The sequence below is a fragment of the Phoxinus phoxinus genome (genome assembly GCF_949152265.1).
Source record: "Phoxinus phoxinus genome assembly, chromosome: 1".
NCBI classification, from domain to species: domain Eukaryota; kingdom Metazoa; phylum Chordata; class Actinopteri; order Cypriniformes; family Leuciscidae; genus Phoxinus; species Phoxinus phoxinus.
In genome coordinates, this window is record NC_136876.1 from 2,198,205 (window position 1) to 2,221,516 (window position 23,312).

General features: G+C 37.4%; 3 protein-coding genes across 3 annotated transcripts in view; all 3 read right to left on the reverse strand.

Annotated features, from left to right (window-relative positions):
• LOC307006210 (uncharacterized protein) overlaps positions 1 to 2,354 on the reverse strand; it is a 140,452-nt gene extending 138,098 nt beyond the window's left edge. The window contains exons 1-2 of the mRNA XM_079626966.1: positions 1,603 to 2,354; positions 1,031 to 1,340 (exon numbers count right to left, since the gene is read on the reverse strand). The gene's annotated coding sequence lies outside the window, so the exon portion shown is untranslated. The remainder of the gene's footprint in view (positions 1 to 1,030; positions 1,341 to 1,602) is intronic.
• A 1,471-nt stretch (positions 2,355 to 3,825) lies between these two features.
• Positions 3,826 to 9,026, reverse strand: LOC307006355 (uncharacterized protein). Its single transcript, XM_079627243.1, has 2 exons — positions 8,882 to 9,026; positions 3,826 to 5,044 (listed from the first exon to the last, which is right to left on the reverse strand). Exons 1-2 carry the CDS (start codon positions 8,913 to 8,915, stop codon positions 3,993 to 3,995), a joined length of 1,086 nt encoding a protein of 361 aa, XP_079483369.1. The 5' UTR covers positions 8,916 to 9,026; the 3' UTR covers positions 3,826 to 3,992.
• A 6,496-nt stretch (positions 9,027 to 15,522) lies between these two features.
• LOC307006187 (uncharacterized protein) overlaps positions 15,523 to 23,312 on the reverse strand; it is a 50,289-nt gene continuing 42,499 nt past the window's right edge. Inside the window, exon 4 of the mRNA XM_079626914.1 lies at positions 15,523 to 16,154. Coding sequence (XP_079483040.1) covers positions 16,151 to 16,154 — 4 coding nt within the window. The 3' untranslated portion in view covers positions 15,523 to 16,150. The remainder of the gene's footprint in view (positions 16,155 to 23,312) is intronic.

A 23,312-nucleotide genomic window follows, 5' to 3' on the forward strand; every position in this document is an offset into this window, starting at 1 on the left:
AAAAATACAAATATCAGGTCATGTCAAAACATCTCAAGGACCCCAAAAACACCTTAGACTCCAGAGGGTTAATTCAAAATGTTAATGTCTTGATAGTTTTACATTAATATTGTTGTGTGTCTTAATGTTCCTCTGTTTGTTTCCCTTTGTTTTACAAATATTATCTAATATGTGTTGTGTTATTTAAAATAAATGTTTAAATAGCATTTATTTTTGTATTGTGTAATATTTTTATGCTATAAATAGTGTTAAAAATTATTCTGCACATTAATGAGCCGATGTGTTATGATGTGGGATGTGGTGGGCTGCTGTGGGTCAGAAAGTCCAGGGCCACTTTTTGGTCCCAGTCCGCCCCTGCGCGGCAGTCTGCGAGCGAACTGCAGCAAGTAACCTCGTTTTATTATGTTCAGCACCCATTCTGATATGCCAGAAATGGTTTCCCATGCTTTTCCTTATATTTCTTTCAGGGCCAGTAAAAATATAGAAGGGGCCAGCAAAACTCTGATCTACTGGCCCCGGGGGCCAGTGGGGATTTTTTTTTTATGTTGAGCCCTGGTTAAGGCTTGGTTTGTAGGGAATTACAAACATGCGCACATATATTCAAACGCGCATAACTATAGAATCAATTCTTAATGCGCATGTGAACGCCATCAGCGTTTCTCAAAGGTTGGCGTTTAAAGTCTGTGTAGAGAGAACGGTGTCGTCTTAGCGGCCCCTAATTTAATAACAAATGATCATTTTGACGGAATCAATCAAAACTAACTTTAGCTGGAAAATAACATTATTCAAGAACCGCTATAAAGCCAAAACAATCTCTGTTACCTTAAATTATACGTTTATCTCTGTAAAGCAGCTTTGAAACAATCTACACTGTTAAAAGCGCAATATAAATGAAGATGACTTGAAGAAAACCCAGAACATTCAGTACAATTTCATAGTGTAACTGTTTATCTAAATGTGATGAAGAGCTTGAATGTTTCTAACATGAATGTTGTTCAGCATCATGAATGAATGAAGAATAAACACCAACCTCTTTGTTCTTCAGGATCTTCAGTGTGTTTCATTCTGCAGGGTTCTGGATCACTCGTGTTCTCACTGTCCTCTTTAATAAACTCAGTCTCTGCAGATTTCAGCTCTTCCTGATGCTTTCATGCTCGTCTCCACTTGTAGCTGATGGGGATTAACAGCATTTATTGGGGAATTACTGTGGGAGGAGCTTCACTGATGATGTGATTGCAGTGGGAGGAGCTTCACTGATGATGTGATTGCAGTGGGAGGAGCTTCACTGATGATGTGATTGCAGTGGGAGGAGCTTCACTGATGATGTGGGAGGAGCTGATCTGCCAAAATCAAAAATAGAAATTACTGAGTTTTGTTTTTATAATAAATGACACTAAGCATTTATGTCTGTCTATCTATTCATCGTACAGTAACTGATGCCAGTTCATTCATTATTTTTATTGCTAATCCTAACATCATTCTGCTTCTTCATTAAAATACAGGTATCTAGAAATATAGTAAAGAATATAAATAATTTAAATGATTCCAAATATAAATAATGGTAAGAAAAACAGTTAAAATCGTAAACAGAAATAAACTTACATATAGTAGCCAACAAATCCCCTCAGTCTGCTGACACCAATGAAATGAGCTTTAAGTGACAATTTACAGGAGATCTGAAGACATCAGCATAATAAATGAGGTGAAAACAGGAACTATTGTCATGAAATAAAGAGTGTTTTCAGCAGATCTGTTAATATTGATGAGCCTCAGACTATCAACACTCATTCAACAAGCCATTCAGGATCATCAGCAGATCATCTCACTTTATTCTGAGTGTTTGCTGTTAGAAACACATTATTTGAGTCAGGATATAAAAGCCTATAAAACTACTGCTATACTGAAAGGCAATACTGTTATTTCTCACAATATGACATGGATAAAACATCAATAACACAAAAACAATCACTAATGACACTCATCTTCATAAACCACTACAGATAAATAATTAAAGAAGCACATGTCCAAATTAATCTAAATATAGCAAGTTTGATCTTATGATAGCAGAATTAATCACAATAAAGTAGATCATTAAAATAATAACAGAAACTGTTAATTATCATAACACTCTTAAAAATAAAGAGCACCAAAAAGCAATATTGTTCCAAGAGTAAAACGCTTTTCATATTAGTATTGCTTTAATGTCTCACGTGGCTCATCATAGGCTCAATGTTTAGCATTGTTCCAGTATGACACTCGAGATCGATTCACACATTAATTCCCCTCACAGATCTTAAACTTTGACTTGACGAAACAATCACACAAACACACACACTCAAAATCGCTCAGGTCTGAATGAACTCAACCAGTGGCGATTTCTTTAAGACTGCAAGGGAAGCGCGGCTTCCCCTATAATGTCAACAATATGTACTATTTTGTTAACATTTTATTGACTAAAAATGCTTTAGAACACGTTCATCTCGAAGACGAGTTCGTTCAGAATCAGCAGCTGGTCAGCTGACTCGATTTCCTTCTCATTCATTCCCGTAGCGTCACAGTGCATTTTTCTGTTGAAGCCGAGCGTCCATTGACTTCAATGGGGCTGCTTTGAACAGTTTTTTTCAGTGCTCCGAAACTAGACGGTCATTGGATAAATGCTGCGATTATGTCCCGGGCCCGGACTGTGTCTGCGTAGTGATTGGAGGGTCTGTCATCTCCTTTTGATTGACAGAATTTCTGTCCATAGCTGAAGCTATTCGAGCTCAGTGAAAAGTAAACTGAAAAACGCTTTTCTCACGCAGGGAAAAATCGCGAAGCAAAGAGGACACTGACACTGACAGACAACAAAGAGAAGGTTACTTTTGATAAGCAAATTCTCAGCTCTCCGATTCTGTAAATTATATTACGAAATTCAAACAATAAATATCGCTTTAGCACTTGTAAATGTGACGTGACAGATCAACTCTCACTCTTTACAACTAGTAAATAATAAATAAACACGAATCAGCATGTTGAAAGATCCAGTACAACTTACCAAAATGTATATGCCTCATACTTAATATCGAGCAATTAGTGTTTTTCAACGCGGAAAGAGGTCAATAAAACAGCTGGAGAAAAATGTCACAACGTTTAGGTTTAACGTACGTTAATTAACGTTACCTCAGGATCAAGAAAGCCATTTATAACCATTGCACGTTAGTTGGCTCGAAAAAATTAGCTACAGAGAGGAGTATTTTTCTAAATATGTGCACTGTATGACATATTGATATTATATTTAATTTGAGTTGTTATTTAACCTTTAATAATAACACCAGCTGACAGGGCTCTCTGTATGTTTACAGCATCAGATGAGATTTTTTTTCTTGAAAAAAAAATGAATGTAAGTTAGGCTACCTAATATTTATCCAAATGAATCGATATTGAATCAAGATCCGAATCAAATCAAAAGAATAAAATTGAATTGAAATGAAATTGTGTGTCAAGCAATAATAAAATCAGTAGCCTACAGTCATTGTACTATGTAAACATTGTAACATGTTTTTACTAAACTTAATCAAATTCTGTTTAATTACCTAATGTTTTGACAATCACGATACACATATTTTGATGGAAGGTTTGGACCATTTTTATGATGTAGGCCGAAAATGAGCTTCCCCTTTTTGAAAGACCAGCAGCCGCCACTGAACTTCGGTACTACCGGTACTTAAGGAAAGCTGGTACCGTAACCATTTAATTTTTTTAGTACCGAAATGGTACCGAAGTACCGGGTCTTTTGACAACACTACATGAGCGAATTTTATTTTATTTTTTATCTGAACTGACACATTACACATTCCTGTTGGTTGAACACGACCAATATCAATCAATCAACAAAGTGTCCTGTGCTCAGCACACACCGGCTATAGGTGGAGAGGAGAGATTTGGCTATAGGGTGATGTGTGGCTAACTTACACAGAAGAGACTTTGTTGCTCAGCACATGAAAATAAACTACTTACCGTGATCTCAGGCTGTGTTTAAGTGGTTTCTCCACTGTATGGATCTTCATGTGTCGATTCAAGTTACTTTTAATAGAGAAACTCGACCCACACTGTTCACACGTGTGCGGCTTCTCTCCAGTGTGGATCCTCTCGTGTCTTTTCAGAGATGAAGACTGACTGAATCTCTTGTCACAGTGTGAACACTTGTAAGGTTTTTCTCCAGTGTGAATTCTCTGGTGCAGTTTTAAATTGCCCGCTGTAGTAAAAGTCTTCTCACACTCAAAGCACATGTACTCTCTCACACCAGTGTGAGTTTTCTCATGTGTATGTAAACATGGCAGCCATGAAAAACTCTTTCCACACACAGAACATGAATACGGCTTCTCCTTCATATGAACTGTAAGGTGTTGTTTCAGCACTGATGACCTAAGAAATGCTTTGCCGCATTGATCACATGTGAATGGCTTCTCTCCGGTGTGGATCCTCATGTGACTCTCAAGACATTGTTTGGTTGTGAAACCGTTTCCACACTGATCACATGTGAACGGCTTCTCTCCGGTGTGGATCCTCATGTGACGCTCAAGATGTTGTTTGGTTGTGAAACTGTTTCCACACTGAGTGCAGGTGAAAGATTTATTGGCTCTTCTTTTCTTTAAAAATGTCTGTTTAGTCTTTGAGCGACTCAAGGGTTTTCCTCCAGGTTGGACATGATGTTCCTCCTTCACTTCTCTCAGTTCTTCACTCTCCTCCTTCACTTCTCTCAGTTCTTCACTCTCCTCCTCCACTTCTCTCAGTTCTTCACTCTCCTCCTTCACTTCTCTCAGTTCTTCACTCTCCTCCTTCACTTCTCTCAGTTCTTCACTCTCCTCCTTCACTTCTCTCAGTTCTTCACTCTCCTCCTCCACTTCTCTCAGTTCTTCACTCTCCTCCTTCACTTCTCTCAGTTCTTCACTCTCCTCCTTCACTTCTCCCAGTTCTTCACTCTCCTCCTCCACTTCTCTCAGTTCTTCACTCTCCTCCTTCACTTCTCTCAGTTCTTCACTCTCCTCCTTCACTTCCATCGGGTCTGACATGAAAGAAAAACTAGTACATTTAATTTTCAGTACATCAAAATAATTCAAAGAGAAATATAAACTGAAAGGATATGAAAGTGAGCCCTGATGTAATGGCAGAAAGTAGACAACTGCTATAAAATATTATGATAATTTCATGGCTTTTTATAAATTGATTACTGGACTATAAGTCGCTCTGCAGTATAAGTCGCATCAGTCAAAAAATGCGTCATGAAGAGGAAAAAAACATATAAGTCGCATTTATTTAGAAATGTATTTCACAAAATCCAAGACCAAGAACAGACATTTAATCTGGAAAGGCGAGTTATTCAGCTCCACAACAGCACACAGAACAACAGCTGAATAGTGTCCGGTGTGTTAGCGTAACACAGGGTTTCCCGCAGCACTTTGGAACTGGCGGCCGCCTAAGCAACACACGCCTGCCGCCTTAACTATGTTATACTTTCTTTACTTGATGTCTGTGATTCATTTACTGCCAATATTCTGTTCTCCACTGACCTAGAAACTGGTCCATTGCTCCAACCTACGTTGAGGGCCCTTGCTACATATGCGTCAACAAAATGTATATGAGCGATATCCGCCATGTTACTCTGTCCTGTTTAGAGCTCAGATTCTCTGCCCGAGCCGATATTTCCCGCCGCTATACTCGGGCCGGGCCGTGATCTAGAGACGTGCGGCGCGGGACTATAGATGTGATGTCCGAGCGCGGGCGGTAATAAACTCACTCTGTGTGTCCGGCTGCGGGAGAATAAAACAATTAAATAGAAATATCTATGAATAAAACATAAAAACTAATCAATTGTTATTCATCTGTTGCAGTAAATCAAACACACCTGCCTTTAATTTTCAAGTGATCCTGACGTGCTCTGAAGACCTTAATTGGTTGCTTCAGGCGTGTTTGATTAGGGTTGGAGATGAACTGTGCAGGACCAGTGTTTCCGCTACATTCATTCTGTGGTGGCGGGCCGCCACACCAAAAATCCTCCCGCCACGGCTGCACGGCTATTCTGTGTCATAGTTAAGCCCCACTAAATTCATAAAACATTGTAAAGCACCAAAAGGGTTTTTATTCCACTATATTCCAAGGTTTCTGGAGCCATTCAATAGCTTAATGTGAGGTAATGAATATTTAAGTCGTTAAGTTAAAGTTAATGGAAACTTATCTCTCCTCAGTCACTCTCCATTCAGCATTCAAACAGCGCATCGCGAAAATTATCGGCTGAAAATGTCATTTTCGGTTTTTGACCGAAAGAGAAAAAAGTCAGAAATAAGCCAATAATATGCAATGAAACGATCAGGTTTCATTCACTCTCACGCAGCTTGTTTAGTAACTTCACGAGCGGGTCTTTTCCGCTCTGTGTGCGCGCCGCGCTCTCCGTTCCGTGTGTGTGTGTGCAGAGATGGGGACTCGGAGTCGAGTGCGTCGCACACACAGTGACTCTAGACTCGTCCTCGAAAGACTTCAGACTCGACTCGGACTCGAGCTGCGGGACTCGTGATCAATGTTTATTTTTAGGAAACGTCTGATGAGCTCACTGTTATTCCCCTCCTTCCGTTATAACCTGCCTAGTACGTTACACGTAGGCCTACTAAGTAGCCTATCTGCTGCGCGCGGCCACACATGAGGACAACAAACACCGACTGCACCGGCCGCTGCTGTGCCATTCATCGTAGCCTAAGCTTTGGGTTTAAAAACTTCATTAAAAGACTGCTTTAAAACTTTCACCTCAAACAAAAGGCACAAAGCCTTTCTTTAAAGTGAATTTCGTTTTGTATTAATTGTATCTTAATTTTAATAAATGTTTCATCAACCAATTGCCTGGATTTAAAAAATAAGAAGTAATTATAGCAGACGATATAATCACGACACGGAGGCGCCTGCGTGAACTGGAGCGCGTCTCATAAATTAACCGAAACTCAGCGTATAAGGTAGGCTTCTTCACATAGGTTACCTGAAAAATATATCTATATTGAAATTTCTACTTTTAAACAGAACAATTAAAAACGAAAGAAAACAGACTGCTCTCTGCTTATCTGTAGCCTATGAAATGTGCATTTCTCTCTGGCGCATTCACTACATGCGAAGATCGCGAGTCAGCATCATCAACTTTTCATTCATCAATTTCTATTAATAAACAACAATTAAAATGTCTTCTTGCTATATTTGACATATTCATAATCATTGCTTTTGCTGGTTCTTTGACAGCTTTTAGGTGCTTTATCGGCAGCGCCGCCGTCGAACGCGTCACCAGCGCATTAAAAACATGATTGCGTGATGAAAACATGATGAAAACAACACCTAAATATAGGCTAACTGCTTAGAAAGGAAACACAGAACAGAGTAGACTAATGCGCATACGTTCATATCACAAATGTACAGTCTTCTTCATGCCATCACCCATTAGCCGCTTTTCCACGGCCAGCGCGAGCACAGAGGCCGAAACTCCTGTAAAAAATGAATCGCTACAAATATATCAGACGCTGCCATTTAGTCTTCATTTACAAACTTGGACACGCGGCTATTGACTGACCACGAACAGGTAACTTAGCCTTAATAGGTTAATGGAAAATTAAATGAAAGGTTAGATTTTTGCCAATTTTTTAAATTAAAGATCAAAAGGATGTAGGGCCAGGCCTACTTGTGTAACAATACAAAGAGCAAGGTGGAACATTTTACCATTTATTTGTTCTCCACTTAATGTTTTCTCACTAAATGTTCAGATTTTATAAAATGATTGTGCATTCACTATTTTTCTAAAATAACTTTTGCTAATGTATTATCCACTAAACTAATTTATAATAGTATTTTTGCCATATATTATGAATATAGCCTTCTCTTACTGTGGCACTTTATATCTTTGCAAATAAATATCTTGCATAATTTGTTTTGATGGAGATGGTTGGTTTTAATTTTTAAATTCCTCAGAAACTGGCCTGTGTGTAAGTGCTCGTGATTCTTGGTATAAGGTTCAATGGGAATCGCCCACGATCGATAGGCGTGCCACCACAGCTGGAAAAAATCCTAGAGGAAACACTGAGGACAGTCGATCGCCAGGAGCAGGATTGGGCACAGGCCAGAGTTTCTATTTGTAACATGTTTGCAGCGTTGAGCGATGTAGCCAATCACAGACGTTAGGCACGTACGTGGGAACTCCCGTTGTAGCCGGAAAAGGTAAATAGGGAAGTGTGCAGGTGGAGGAGCGTCGTGTGTGTGAAGAGTGATGATCGGAGTTGCTCACAAATGAAGAAGAAATGGTTCATAACGTGACTATGGAGAATATAGAAGATTTTGAACACATGGAAGAGGCTTTTGAGTTTGATGGTCGTCCTTATTTATTCTAACCCGAGTATACAGACGAAGAACTAGCCTCACACTCTTCAGTCAACAATACCTTTTCCGGCTACAACGGGAGTTCCCACGGGACTTCAGCGCGAGACTACAGCTAGCCGTCTAAAACACTATTGCCCCATAACTGCCGTTAGCTGAGTGGAGCTCTGGGCATTAGCGGTAGCAGCTCCGTGTTGCAAGCACTAATCCGGTTCGTTTTCTTTTTCTATAGACAGTTCTCACAAAGTTAAACGATCAAGATTAACTTTAAAATTGCCCGGAGTTCTCCTTTAAATTATACGTTTATCGCTGTAAAGCAGCTTTGAAACAATCTACATTGTTAAAAGCGCTATATAAATGAAGATGACTTGAATTGAAGAAAACCCAGAACATTCAGTACAATTTCATAGCGTAACTGTTTATCTAAATGTGATGATGTGCTTGAATGTTTCTAACATGAATGTTCTTCAGCATCATGAATGAATGAAGAATAAACACCAACCTCTTTGTTCTTCAGGATCTTCAGTGTGTTTCATTCTGCAGGGTTCTGGATCACTCGTGTTCTCACTGTCCTCTTTAATAAACTCAGTCTCTGCAGATTTCAGCTCTTCCTGATGCTTTCATGCTCGTCTTCACTTGTAGCTGACGGGGATTAACCCTTCAAAGTCTAAGGGGTTTTAAGTCCGCCTGGCACTATGTTGACATTTTGGCTTCTGGAATGGTCAATATTCATAGCAGAGTGAAGAGAGACATATTTCTGGATTCTATAGATTCTCAGCTACAATGTGGATGCATTGACAACACACTTCTTGAGACACTTGTATGTGTTCTAATGTGATATATCATCAAGAAATACAAAAACAGAAGTTAAATATTTTTGTTTTTATTATATAAAAATATAAAAAATAAATTAATAAAGGATTTTACAACAAATATTTATTCCTAAAAGGCTTTAGAACACCTGCAAAAAAAATTGGGTGAAAAAAAATATTGGTATAAAAATATAGGCCTAAGCGGTGCTGGGTGGAAAAGGGCGAGCGGTCGGGGTCCTGGGTTCAGCAGATGTACTCGGCTGCTCTGTGGTTTCCGGATTTAGACTAAAACACACAGATTTTGTCATTAGTTTAGATTACCACATATCAAAAGTTGTACAGCCTTTCTTATAATGAAATAAAGATTAGCTAGTCATCATCATGTGTGCATTTTTTACATCCAAGTCATAGGACTTCTAACTACAAAATTATTACTGGAGCCTTCATCATAGTATTGTATGCACAGAGTAAATACAATGTCTAAACCAACCAAACCCCCTCCCATGTAGACACATAGTACAGGCCTTAGATAAGGCTTACTGCACCATTATTTATAAAAAGCTACAATAAAATTTTACCTAAAAAACATTACAATAAAATGCACAGAGTAAATACAATGTCTAAACCAACCAAACCCCCTCCCATGTAGACAAATAGTACAGGCCTTAGATAAGGCTTACTGCACCATTATTTCTGAAAAACTACAATAAAATTTCCCTAAAAAACATTACAATAAAATAGACAAGCAAAGTAAACGAAATAGCTTATAAATGAAGATGGACTAACGTTACATGCGGCCAAAACGCACACATTATTTGATGGCACTCATTATTTGATTACTGCTCCGTTATTTCTGAAAAGCTAAAATAAAATAATTCTACTAAAAAAACGATACAATATATAGGCTATTAGACAATATATTATCAGCAATATAGCATTCATAATACTTACTCCTCAAATGGATCGATTCCGTCCAAGATTTGATCCTCTTCCTCCGAATCAAACCGATCTGGATCAGATCCATTCTCACTCTCATCGCTGTCGGCAAAAAGCATTTCAGCAACTTGCTCGGCAGAGAATCTTCGTTGTGCCATGTTTTCTTTGAAAATAATCTTGCCAAGTACAAATAAGCGTATCTGATATATCTCCAAATATGCGCGTCCAAAGACCGTGTATAAAAAAGTTGCGTCAGCAAACAATCCGGCTATCACAGGTGGAATTGATTTCAAACCCCTCCCCTTTTTTACGTTCCTGGCCCATCTGACAACGTCATTTTTTGTTTTTGGTCTGTGATTGGTTCACACACAGATCTGTGATTGGTTCACACACACCAACAGCATTTTATATCATTAGATAGAATAAAGTACAATTTCCTTGTTTTGCGGTAAAATGCTATAGATTTGCACTAAAATACGGAAGGCTTATCATTCGCGAAAGTCAACACTGTCTATGCAGACGAATGTCAGCTTTTTCATAAAAAAAAAAGTAAGTTAATACCTTAATCCATTCCAAAGTTATTAATAGATATGTCAGGGGTGCGCACTTTGACGCTCTAGAGCGTCAATCGACTTTGAAGGGTTAACAGCATTTATTGGAGAAATGCAGTGGGAGGAGCTTCACTGATGATGTGATTGCAGTGGGAGGAGCTTAACTGATGTTGTGATTGCAGTGGGAGGAGCTTCACTGATGATGTGATTGCAGTGGGAGGAGCTTCACTGATGATAAATTCCAGCGTGGGAGGAGCTTAACTGATGATGTGGGATAAGCTGATCTGCCAAAAATATAAATTACTGAGTTTTGTTTTTATAATAAATTACACTTCTAAGCATTTATGTCTGTCTATCTATTCACCGTACAGTAACTGATGCCAATTCATTCATTATTTGTATTGCTAATCCTAACATTATTCTGCTTCTTCATTAAAATACAGTTATCTAGAAATATAGTAGATAGAATATAGGGCTGTGCGATATTGAAGAAAAATGCGATATGCGATAACTCCTTAAATAATGCGATATTCGATACGATAATGCTTAAAGTGTGTAAAATAAACTTAAATTATCTTTAAAATATATTTAAAAATTATATAGCCTAACCTACATGTGTTTCACATTCTTTTTATGACAAGAAAACATCCTTATAACTTCTGAAAGTGAACATTAGTGTTTTACTGTAGCATAAGAAGTGTTATTTTAACATCAGTGTAAACCACAGGGTTTCAGGTTATCCTACATTAGGTTTATTTAATAAAAGATACTGAATCATAAAACATAAAAATAAAACATTGCTTTGTTTTCACTGTTTGAATTAAATATATCCTGATACTGCAGCCCTAATAGAATATAAATAATTTCAAATATAAATAATGGTAAGAAAAACAGTTAAAATCGTAAACAGAATATAACTTTCATATAGTAGCCAACAAATCCCCTCAGTCTGCTGACACCAATGAAATTAGCTTTAAGTGACAATTTACAGGAGATCTGGAGACATCAGCATAATAAATGAGGTGAAAACAGGAACTATTGTCATGAAATAAAGAGTGTTTTCAGCAGATCTGTTAATATTGATGAGCCTCAGACTATCAACACTCATTCAACAAGCCATTCAGGATCATCAGCAGATCATCTCACTTTATTCTGAGTGTTTGCTGTTAGAAACACATTATTTGAGTCAGGATATAAAAGCCTATAAAACTACTGCTATACTGAAAGGCAATACTGTTATTTCTCACAATATGACATGGATAAAACATCAATAACACAAAAACTATCACTAATGACACTCATCTCCATAAACCACTACAGATACATAATTAAAGAAGCACATGTCCAAATTAATCTAATATAGCAAGTTTGATCTTATGATAGCAGCATTAATCACAATAAAGTAGTAAGATCATTAAAATAATAACAGAAACTGTTAATTATCATAACACTCTTCAAAATAAAGAGCACCAAAAAGCAATATTGTTCCAAGAGTAAAACGCTTTTCATATTAGTATTGCTTTAATGTCTCACGTGGCTCATCATAGGCTCAATGTTTAGCATTGTTCCAGTATGACACTCGAGATCGATTCACACATTAATTCCCCTCACAGATCTTAAACTTTGACTTTTGACTTGACGAAACAATCACACAAACACACACAAAAGCACTCAAAATCGCTCAGGTCTGAATGAACTCAACATATTCTCCTCATGCTCGCTCGACGACGCCAGAAAAGACGCACAAGTAACTTATCGCTGTGATCGATGAAAACAATACAGAAATAAGCCTATCGCTTAATCAAACTGTATAAAGTGTGTTTGGTGGTTGTGTAAATATGAGAAATACCGTGAACTGCTCTCCTCACCTCAGAAGACTCGACGCTGAAACTCAATAGAGCAACACAGTCCCGCCCACAGCCCGAGAGCAATACTAACCAACTGCAGACCCGCAGAACCATACGCCAGTGTGAGGACGACAGCGCCAGCCTAACGGTCTGATGCCGGAAGTGGGCGGAGCCAGACGTTATTTTCAAACAACGTTATTTTAAATAATTTAAAAAAACGATTTAATGGAAAATATATATTTTAGATATATCAAATGTTATAAAAGATACAAATTATGTCTTGTCCTATTAACAAAATACAATATACTAGCTATAGGTCTATATTAATAGTTTTTTAAAAGTTAAAATTATACTTTATTTGTTGTTTCAAATGATTACAAATATTCAATAGTAATGAAATAAAAATACAAAATCGAACTAAATTTTGTTTTATGTTTTAACGAATTATGTTTCCAGATTTATTTTCTTTGGTTTTATTTTGTTTTATATAAAAACATTTTTTAGTTCGATTTTGTATTTTTATTTATTTACTATTAGGCTATTTATTTGGAGCTGGTACAGCTCAGTGTGTGATGCTTTTGCTATTTCAGAGGGAAAAAAACACATTTTATTTAAATTAATCATTTTTGTTTTTTCAGTCCATCATAGAATTATGTTGTGTATGGTCTAAACATGCTTTTCAATTAAATCAAATGTTCAAACACTCAAGCTTTGTTTTCATTTTTTTAAGCTTTGTTAAATTTATATTTGTAATAATTTGACACAACAAAACAAATGTATAAAGTATAATTTTAACGTTTAAAAAACTATTCATATTATAGGCTAGTATATTGTATTTTGTTAATAGGACAAGACATAATTCGTATCTTTTATAATATTTGATATATATATCTAAAATAAATATTTTCCATTAAATCGTTAAAAAAAATTCTTTCAAATAACGTTGTTTGAAAATAACCGTGCTCCGTGCTCCGCTGTCCTTCAATACCCAGCAGGTCCAGATTTGTTGCGGAACGGCTGCGGCCGAGGACCCACAAGATCTCGCTAATTCACGTGTGATCGCGCGATATGTTAAAACAGGTGTCTGAAAAAAATCTTCAACAGGCCTGTCTCCGCCCATTATGATGTTTTCAAGGTGTAGTGTAGGGAAATATGATCCGCCATGATCACGGTGTATTTTATTTAGAAAATTAACGAATATTTTATTTTGGTTTGTTCTGTTTTTTGCTCGACTTCCTGTCCTGCGCACTCTGCAAAATAAATATGATTTCACACAAAAAGTGCCCAAAATGCACATCATTTTCATGTCTAGTGTGTTTTAACAAGAACTGGAGTAGGCTATGTCAGAAATGAAAATGAAGACTCAAAAATATTTAGGCTATAGGAAATTGACCCATTTAACCTTGTTTTTATTTCAGTTTGGGTGAAAGTAGGCTATGGTTATGATAAAAAAAAATATATATAAATAAAGTAGGCTACACTAGCCAGAAAATATGATAAACTTTGTTTTAGTTTATTATGTAATACTCCCACAGGAATAGGTTCTAGAAATAGGCTACCCAAATTAAACCCGAGTTTGCGGGCCTGTATGGGCAATGTAGATTCCACTTAATCAAAGAATTTGCAGATTTCTTATCAGAGTTAGCTCTGGCTGCAGATAAAGTCCTAACTGTTGGTGATTTTAATATACATATAGATAACGAACAAGATGCATTGGGATTGGCATTTAGAGACATGCTAAACTCTATTGGAGTTAGACAACACGTGTCAGGACCGACTCATTGTCATAATCATACTCTAGATCTAATATTGTCACATGGAATAGATGTTGATGCCGTTGAAATTCTGCAGCAGAGCGATGACATCTCAAATCACTATCTAGTCTTGTGTAAACTTCATTTAGCCAAGGCAGCAAAGCCGACTCCGTGTCACAAATATGTTAGACCGATCACTTCTGCCACTAAAGATTGCTTTATTAATATTATTCCAGATCAATTTCATCTCCTCAGCATCCCGGATAGCTTAGAAGAACTTGATATTGCAACAGAAACTTTTAACTCTCTCTTTTCCAGCACTTTAGACACAGTTGCTCCGCTGCGCTTAAAGAAGATTAAAGAACATAGTCCAACGCCGTGGCACAACAAGCACACTCAGGCCCTTAAGAGAGCAGCCAGAAAAATGGAGCGCAACTGGAAGAAAACAAAACTAGAGGTGTTTCGCATTTCGTGGAGAGAGCACGATTGCGCACAGAAAAGCCTTAAAAGCTGCTAGATCTGCTTATTTTTCAACTCTCTTAGAAGAAAATGTAAGGCTGGAAGCTTACGCTGCTATTTTGAGCCAATAATTGGAACAAAAGGCAGTTGAAGGATGACGTGTATAATTCAAATATTAATCTGACTACAATAAAGTTGTTATTATTCTTTAACCTCTTATTCTTTAAAGGTAAAGGTCTTAGAACTGCTAGGAAAAAACGTAGGATTTAATCTGAACGTTTAGATAACGAAAGTTATAATCATTTTAGCTTTCAACATCATCAGTGATAAAAGGAAAGTGTTTAAATATTCAGACAGTAGAATGGAACAACATACTGTATTGAAAACTTCATTGTAACAAATAATGGACCGTTGTGCAGAAGAGGCCGTAAAAGCCTTTCTCATAGTTTGAGGTTACGCACCGGTGTGTGGGAGTGGCGGGGTTAAAGCCTTTCTCCCAGATCAACAGTTACCTTTCCTTCTTATACCCTGAGCAAAGCATTGTTAAACATGAGTGTAATACCAACGCCGAACATGACCGACAGGAAACCAAAAGATGAAGCAAATGGGTAGTGATCAAGAGGGGGAGAAGAACATTCACATATTCTCCTCAATGCATGTGGAAGCAATAGTACTTAGATTGTACATTAGGATACTTTAATATCTCTACTAAGTTCACCATTCATTTCAGTTCAATTCAGTTTATAAGTTACATATTAGAACACTAGTAAATAAACAACACTATGTAGTTGGAAGCGCATGTCCTGTGAAGCAAATAGTACAGATGTGTCATTGAGGTGCAAAGGACTCTGTCTCTCCCGACAGAACTATCCTGTGCCTGGAGTGTCCCAGCAGTCCTCAATCAGCATACTGATGAAACCCTTGCACTAGATAGGCATTAGCATACTGTGATGATGAAGACCATTGTGCCACGTTTAATTCACATGTAAACCTTTAAAAGGATTTCTGAAGTATTAGGGCAGTAAAGAGTTCTGCCCATATTTGCTCCGCCCTACGAATCCCTCCTCAGGTACATTGGACCTCAGGAATTATGTGAGGTACATTTGTGAAAATTTAGGGCTGAGTACATTGAAGAAGTGTCTCCATTGGCATAGTAGCACAGAGTAATGATGCTAATTGTCAAGGATGCTGAGAAGATACACAAAGAACGCCTACTCCCATCAGGTGTAGTCTTAGTCAGATGATCATGTGGAGACACTTGTCAGGAACTCTGTCCATATAGCAACTCTTCTTCTTTTATGTCCATCGATGGCTTTGGCAAGCCGAACAAGATCTCTAGTGTCTGTGGTGGTCTGCTCCTTCTCATGGCATCTTCAACTCTCTGCTGTTCATGTCCCACAGTGAAGTTGCCTTTACCTTCAAGTAGAGAAAATGACTTGCAGAGTTAAGTTGTTAGGCACCATAGTATTCCACATAATAACTCGATCTCTGATGACAACAGAGATGGCATATTTTGAATGAATAATGAGATGATTGCATATAATGAATGTTTACATAATGACTGTGACAAGGTGTAGAAAACAAAAAGGAAAATGGGAAAAGAATGCGGTGGATATGAGGTGACCAAATAAAACCAGTTGACTATCAGGAAACTGTAGTAAATGATTTGAGATTCGGGGTTCCCGTGTCTTTAAAGGGGCAAACATGGAAATTGTGTCAAAAAGAAAAGGTTTAGAATCTCTAGTACTGTTACATGAAACATAAATAAATTGCCTTAAAGAAAATCGACAACTGTTGTTTTTAAACCTTCTCTGATAGTAGGAGCATCAACAAAATATTTAGTGAAACCAAATTTAGAAACTTGATGAACTTCAATCAATTGTTGATGTAATTAACAGTAAAGACCTAAAAAAAAAAAAAACTAAGAATGTCTCAAATGAAAAGTAAATGAAAAGCCCATGGTGTTACTGTAAGATGGCAAAAAACAAAGATGCAAAAATAGCCAAAAGCAAAAATTAAATACTTAGTAGAGTACATACATCTGATGTATAACGTTCCAATAAGGAAACAATTCAGTGTATTTACATTTATGCATTTGGCAGACACTTTTATCCAGAGCGACTTACATTGCATTTCAAGGTACACATTTACATTCTAATCAGTTCTTGCTTTCCCTGGGAATCGAACTCATGACCTTGGCGTTGCAAGCGCCAATGCTCCACTGTTTAAGTGTATGTGCGGTTACAGTAAGAAGAGGAATTTAATTTAGACATGAGACATTCTGCTAATGTCTCACCTGAACTGGGTTGTTTTTCATCCATATGGAGAATCTTTGACCCAGCTTCACTTCTGTCGCTCAGAGAAATTATTGATCATTTGAAACCTTCCTTCTGCTCTTGATGTTCTTTCTACTCGTATATTGAAACAAATTTTTGATACGGTTGGAACATGTTTGGTGTCTTTTCTGAATAAATGCTTGAGCACAGGGACTATCCCTGATATCCTAAAACAAGCTACTGTTACACCTCTTCTCAAGAAACCTTCACTTGATGATAGGGATTTTAATAACTTTCTACCTATTTCGACCCTTCCTTTTATTACAAAAGCATTGGAGAAAACAGTTCTCAATCAACTCCAGTCTTTTCTCAGCTAAAATCAAGTTCTTGAAACTTTCCAGTCTGGGTTTAAGCCTCCTCACAGCACCGAGTTTGCTTTATTAAGGGTTTCTAATAGGGGTGTAACGGTACGCAAAAATCACGGTTCGGTACATACCTCGGTTTTAAAGTCACGGTTCGGTTCATTTTCTGCAAAACATTAAACTGCTGGTTGTTTCCTATAAACTTTTTTAAACAATTTGTTTACACTTTTTTAAACACACTTTTTTAATAAAATATAGGCTAATAAATAGAAAATATATAAAATAAAAAAAAGAATAAGAAATAAAATACTGCTGCAAAGTTCTCCACTAAATAAAATACTCTCAAACCAATATTGGCCATGACGCTAGCTAGCGAGAGGCTGGGCTAAAGCGAGCGTGCCGTGTTTGTGGTGATCTTTATTTATGCGATATTTATGTCCGAGCCCGACCAGAGTTAAAATCCTATTTTTTTTCTCATACTAATGACACATGTACGTTTGTTTGTGTGGAAAGCCCGCTTTTAACAGAAAGGCATTCGGAAATGTCCACAGATGAGCGCATCAGCGCGCACGGAGCTACAAGCGCTCTTAACACAGGCGCGTGTGCACGCGTTTCGTTGTCACAGCAACATAAACAAATTTCCGCACACAGGAAGACAGATGTTATGGTAATATTTTACATGTATTTGAATCACAAAAACGATTAATCAGATTTAATCAGTGCAACGCGGAGACTTCCGACACTTAATATGTTCGTGTGGAAACTCGGAATTGACCTATGTTCCGCACACAAAACTAGCCTAATTTACGTGAAAGAGTGCATTCGGTGCACATGTGAACCGTACCGAAAGTGCTGTACCGAAACGGTCCGGTACGAATACACGTACTGTTACACCCCTAGTTTCTAATGATATATTGTTAGCGACTGACTCTGGTGACCCTGTGATCCTAATACTGTTAGACTTAACCTCGGCCTTTGATACAGTTGATCATAAAACTCTCTTATACACCGACTAGAATATTTTGTGGGCATCCAGGGAACTGTCCTCAGTTGGTTTAGATCTTATTTAACAAATAGAAGTTTCTCTGTCAAACTGGGTCATTTTTCTTCCTCGCCAGCCCAACTCTCCTGTGGAGTGCCACAGGGGTCTATTCTCGCACCCATTCTTTTTTCCCTGTATTTGCTTCCTCTGGGCTCCATTTTCAGAAAGCATGGTGTATCATTTCACTGCTATGCAGATGATACACAAATTTATTTGCCTCTGAAAGGCAACAAAGATAATGCTCTGAAATCTCTTTTTGAATGCCTATAAGTAAAAATGTGGTTCTCTCAAAATGTCTTATTTTTGAATGAATCCAAAACTATAATAGCAGTAACATTGATCTGGATTATCTTTATCCAACTTCATCTTGCATTAAGAACTTTGGTGTTCTCTGGGATCAGAACCTCAAATTTGAAAAACAAATAAATGCGGTGATTAGTTCTTGTTTTTTGTTGGCTTGTGTCAGAGTGTGATCGTCTGCGTTTTATGAAATAGGGTGGAGGTCTGCCACTGCCCAGTGACCAGCACTTTTCCTCTGTATGGCCTGTTTTGTGACAGGAATTACAGAATCTGTTCAGTTTGGCACAGTGTGGCTTTCTGAATAACACAGCTACCTCACCATGCATTTGCTTGCGTGACTCAATTTTTGTTGCCAGCTGACAAAACCTTCGGATGTATTTTGTGCTGGACGCACCACACACGAGCGATTGCTGTACACGCAGCCCTGCATTTGTAAGCTGTGGTGAGAGTTGGTACTGCTCTCAGGTCCTGAATGGCCCCAAGTATCGCTTAGCCTGTACAAATAAATCTAGGTGTGTCCCTACACATGTGAACCAATAACAATCGTTCCTGGATACTTCCGTTGTCCTTGTCTTGCAAGTTACACTATAATGCTCTTCCTATTACTTATTAGAACTGTCTTTGTAAACTGAAGTAAAAAACTGAACAGTATTTGTCTTTATAAAAAAAAAATGTTTATTTAAACAAAAGATAAAATTCTGGTTACACAATGATTAATATTTGTAGCAAAATATCAAAAGGTTACAGGTTAAAATACTTCAGCTCATCCAATCTCATGAGGGCAGTCCTGTGAGTGGAGAATTACAAAGGATTTTTACCATGTAAGCAGTTCAAGCAATAGATGTAAAAAATAACTTGTTCTCATCCGAGCTATTAAAGTTAAAATAATACAACAGCGCAAATCGAGCAAAAAAGAATTTCAGTTAGAAAACTGAACCGGTAGATAACTAATTTCTCTCCAGGGAGGTACACGACACAAAGTTAAAAAGCAGTCTTGTATATACGGGACGGGGTTACATTGTCCCTTATGCATTTGTCTGGTAGTTTTCCAGAGGAACTGGATGAGTTATTGCCACACTCATTGTGGCCTCCGGTGATGTCATTGTGTTCCATATATGGGCATTCTTCCGTCCTTTGCGTCTTCCGCGCTTTGGGCCTCGGTCTTTGTGTGCGTGTGTGTGTGTAAATGTCAGAAAGTCAGTTTGTAATGTTTTATGGTGTCTCAAATATCCTTTACACCTTTTACCTGTTTATCCTTTATTCTCAGGTAGGTAAGGAAAGTCGAGTCTGGACAATAATATAAGCATTCAAAATACTTACAATTAGTTCAGCAGACTTTCCTGTGGTCAGTTCTCGCTTAAGGTCCTTTAATAATTATTCAGACAATAACTTGCCAATAATATAATATAATTTTTATTAAAGTTAACAAGCGTTATATCAAAGTTAAAGTTAGGTTACAATAATAATAAGTTTCAACAATCAGCTGGTTATTCAGTCGTCGAGGGAAACTGCGCTATTCAGAATCCGAAGTCTTCAGTCTCTCTCTCAGTCTTTTATATGCAAGCGTCGGAATGCAGGTTCCAGGACCTCTCCTGACATCATCAATTGGAGTTCTGCCAACTTCCTAGACATAGCTCTTAGCTGCTTACGTCGTAATCTCTCACGTCGCCTCCGCTTTCTCTTCCTCTGCTTTCTTCTCTTAATCGTCTGCAAAATATACTTTATCTAGTACATCATAAAACTATTTCTAATACATAAGTACTTTCTACTCTAAATCAGTTAACACATACATTTCATGCAAGTAAGTAATTTTCTTAATAATATTAAAATCACACAGTACATATCTTGTTCACCATAACTAACAGGGTTACATACATCTATCTTAGCAACAGCATTATTACTATTTAGGTTACATCACTACAAAGCAAATCAAGCATTAATCAAGGCAGTTTTAATTGCAAAATCATCCTCTATAACAACACCCACTGCTTTGCAATTTCAAGCTGACTTGGTTTCATCCCAACATTTTCAGGCTAAGGTATGGTTCAATTCGACCTTTAAACTTGTTATATTTTTCCAGAGAAATATACACAGTGCCATCTTTCATCAGCAAATTGGTATGATGCACATCCATATAGTTTTTAATCCAAATTCGATCATATTTACGTTTCATTTGCACTTTATTTATCACCTGTCCCTTAGATGCGTTAGCAGGTGGCCAGATCTTTGTGTGCTGTTTAACAACTGTAAGGTAACGACCAAATCTTGTTCTCAAAAGTCTTCCATTTGTAACCTCATGTGCACATGCTCCTATAAGACGCCCCCAAGGATCTTGACACACAAACGTACGGCTCCTTCCCGACCTTTGACATTCATTGCAAAAGCCAAGACAGGGAATCTGACACTCCAGACAGACCTGGAGTGAGCGAGCCGCTTGTTTGATATTCGTCTCCCCAGGGCGTAAGGGTGTGCTGGTCTGAGTCTGTTTTGACTGCATTGGCTGAGTCGGAGTTAGACCCTCCTTCTCCAGGAATTCCACAAATTTCTCCGCCTAAGACAAAAAGCAATTCGTCAAACTTGACTACTTTTATCATTTCCGCGGTGAATTTACTATGCAAACAGTGCACAAAAATCTGACTTTCCATCTCCCAACCTTTATGAGCATCTAAGTCGTTAAACAAATCCTTTTGATTAAAAGGTTTTAAATTCTGTTTAATTTTTCCCAGAATGTCTACATGCAATCCAGTCATCAATTCATAAGATTCAACAATATATTCTATCTCATCAAAATCATTTACCCACATAATGAATGCATTCTTGAAAAAACATTCCTGGCATAAGTCTCCCATTACAAAGTTCACTTTACAGTCAGTCAGTAATTGTCGACATCTCATACAATTGTCTTGTCCAATCACAATCCAATAATTAAATTTTCTTGTCAATAATTCTCCCCCTGGGGCTCTCCTGAGTTCCTATAGAAGCATTAAAAAAAAATTTTTTTAACCAAATTATGTTTCTTCCTTATTCATTCGTAAATTACTGACAGTCACATATCATATTCAGTTTCCATTATAACTTATACATACATTTTATAATTAATAATCCACATATGCAAAATGAAAAACAATAGAAAATAAACTTTAAACATACCTATATGAACCCTCCTTTTTATTTTCTATGTTATTTTAATTTTCATTATTCGTAATCATCTTTTATCATATATTTGCTGTAAGTATGAAAAATAATGTGTTACCAGAATCTCCCACAGATTATCATTCCCTGTAGGCCCAGAAACGGGTTTGCTAGAAGCCATGGTCGCTCGTTCGTGCACGCTTCGTGGCAATAAGTCAAATGAGCTGTATTACATGTAATTCACAGTTATAACCCTGAGTGACTGACCCCCCTTTACCGAGAAGTATTACGTTCGGTCAAGGTTGTTCGTGGCACCTTTTTCTCAATGAGAGCTTGTTCGTCGCCCTTATCAGTCCAACACAGGTGCTTGATACCGTTAACAGTTGCAGAACAAAGACCTTTTAATATCCCTCGAAGAAGACCTCCCATTCCTGTTAATTCTAACAAAATCAAAATCCCTATAACAGCTCCTATAATTAAAATTACATACCAATTATCAATTATCCATCGTATGGCCCCAAAAGTGTTCCCAATAATATTTTGTCCCATATTTACAACAGTTTCAATTGTTTCTTTGGCTTTTTGCCCTACTATTTTCCATCCTTGTAAAATCTTTCCCGTAAAATGATTAAAATCTCGTGTTGTCCATTGCCGGTAGCCCGCATGTAAATTAGCATATTGCAGTCTGGCTACGGCCCAGTATAATGGATATGGCGGCATGCACCGTCCTCGGTCCTCTCCAGCATAATTGTCTTTATTATTCATATATATCGGTTTATAAGACGTGACGTCATGAGCCAACATCCTATTAATTCCTTGATTAATATCCAATCTTCTAAGATTACTGTCCAATGACATATTTAAATACCCCCATCCTGGGTAAAGAAACGTTTTCCTCCCCGCAAAGTAATAAACGGTCCATAAGCTTCTGTCAATGGTCAGAATCTCTTTATCATCCAGAATGCCACTAATATTGACTGTCATTTTATAATTAGGTTTAGGTATAGTCTTAATATTGTGGTATTCTGGAATTTCCTTAGGAATCGCCCAAATTATTTTAGTATCATTTGCGTGTAATCGCATCCTTACTATAGGAAGTGGATAATACGCACCAAGCCAGGTATTTTTGTATTTAATACCCATTCCTTCATGAGAGTCTTTGTTGTTAACCGTTGTAACGGTGGCAACCCGATAATAAATTCAAATAATCAACCAATTATTGTTCAAATAAAAGTTAGTAAGTTCGGGCGCCAGGCAGGTGTAACCCTGCCAATATTTTCAAAACAAATACCCAGATAGCTTAAATGCCACCAGTTACATACACGAAAATCAAAAAAGAAATCACTAAGGACAGTTCAGAATCAGCTTAGAAATGTCTGTATTTCATACCATTTCACTCAAAACAAAACAAAAGGACAAAATATACAACCACTTTAAATTCCCAGTCAAATCTTTTTTCACA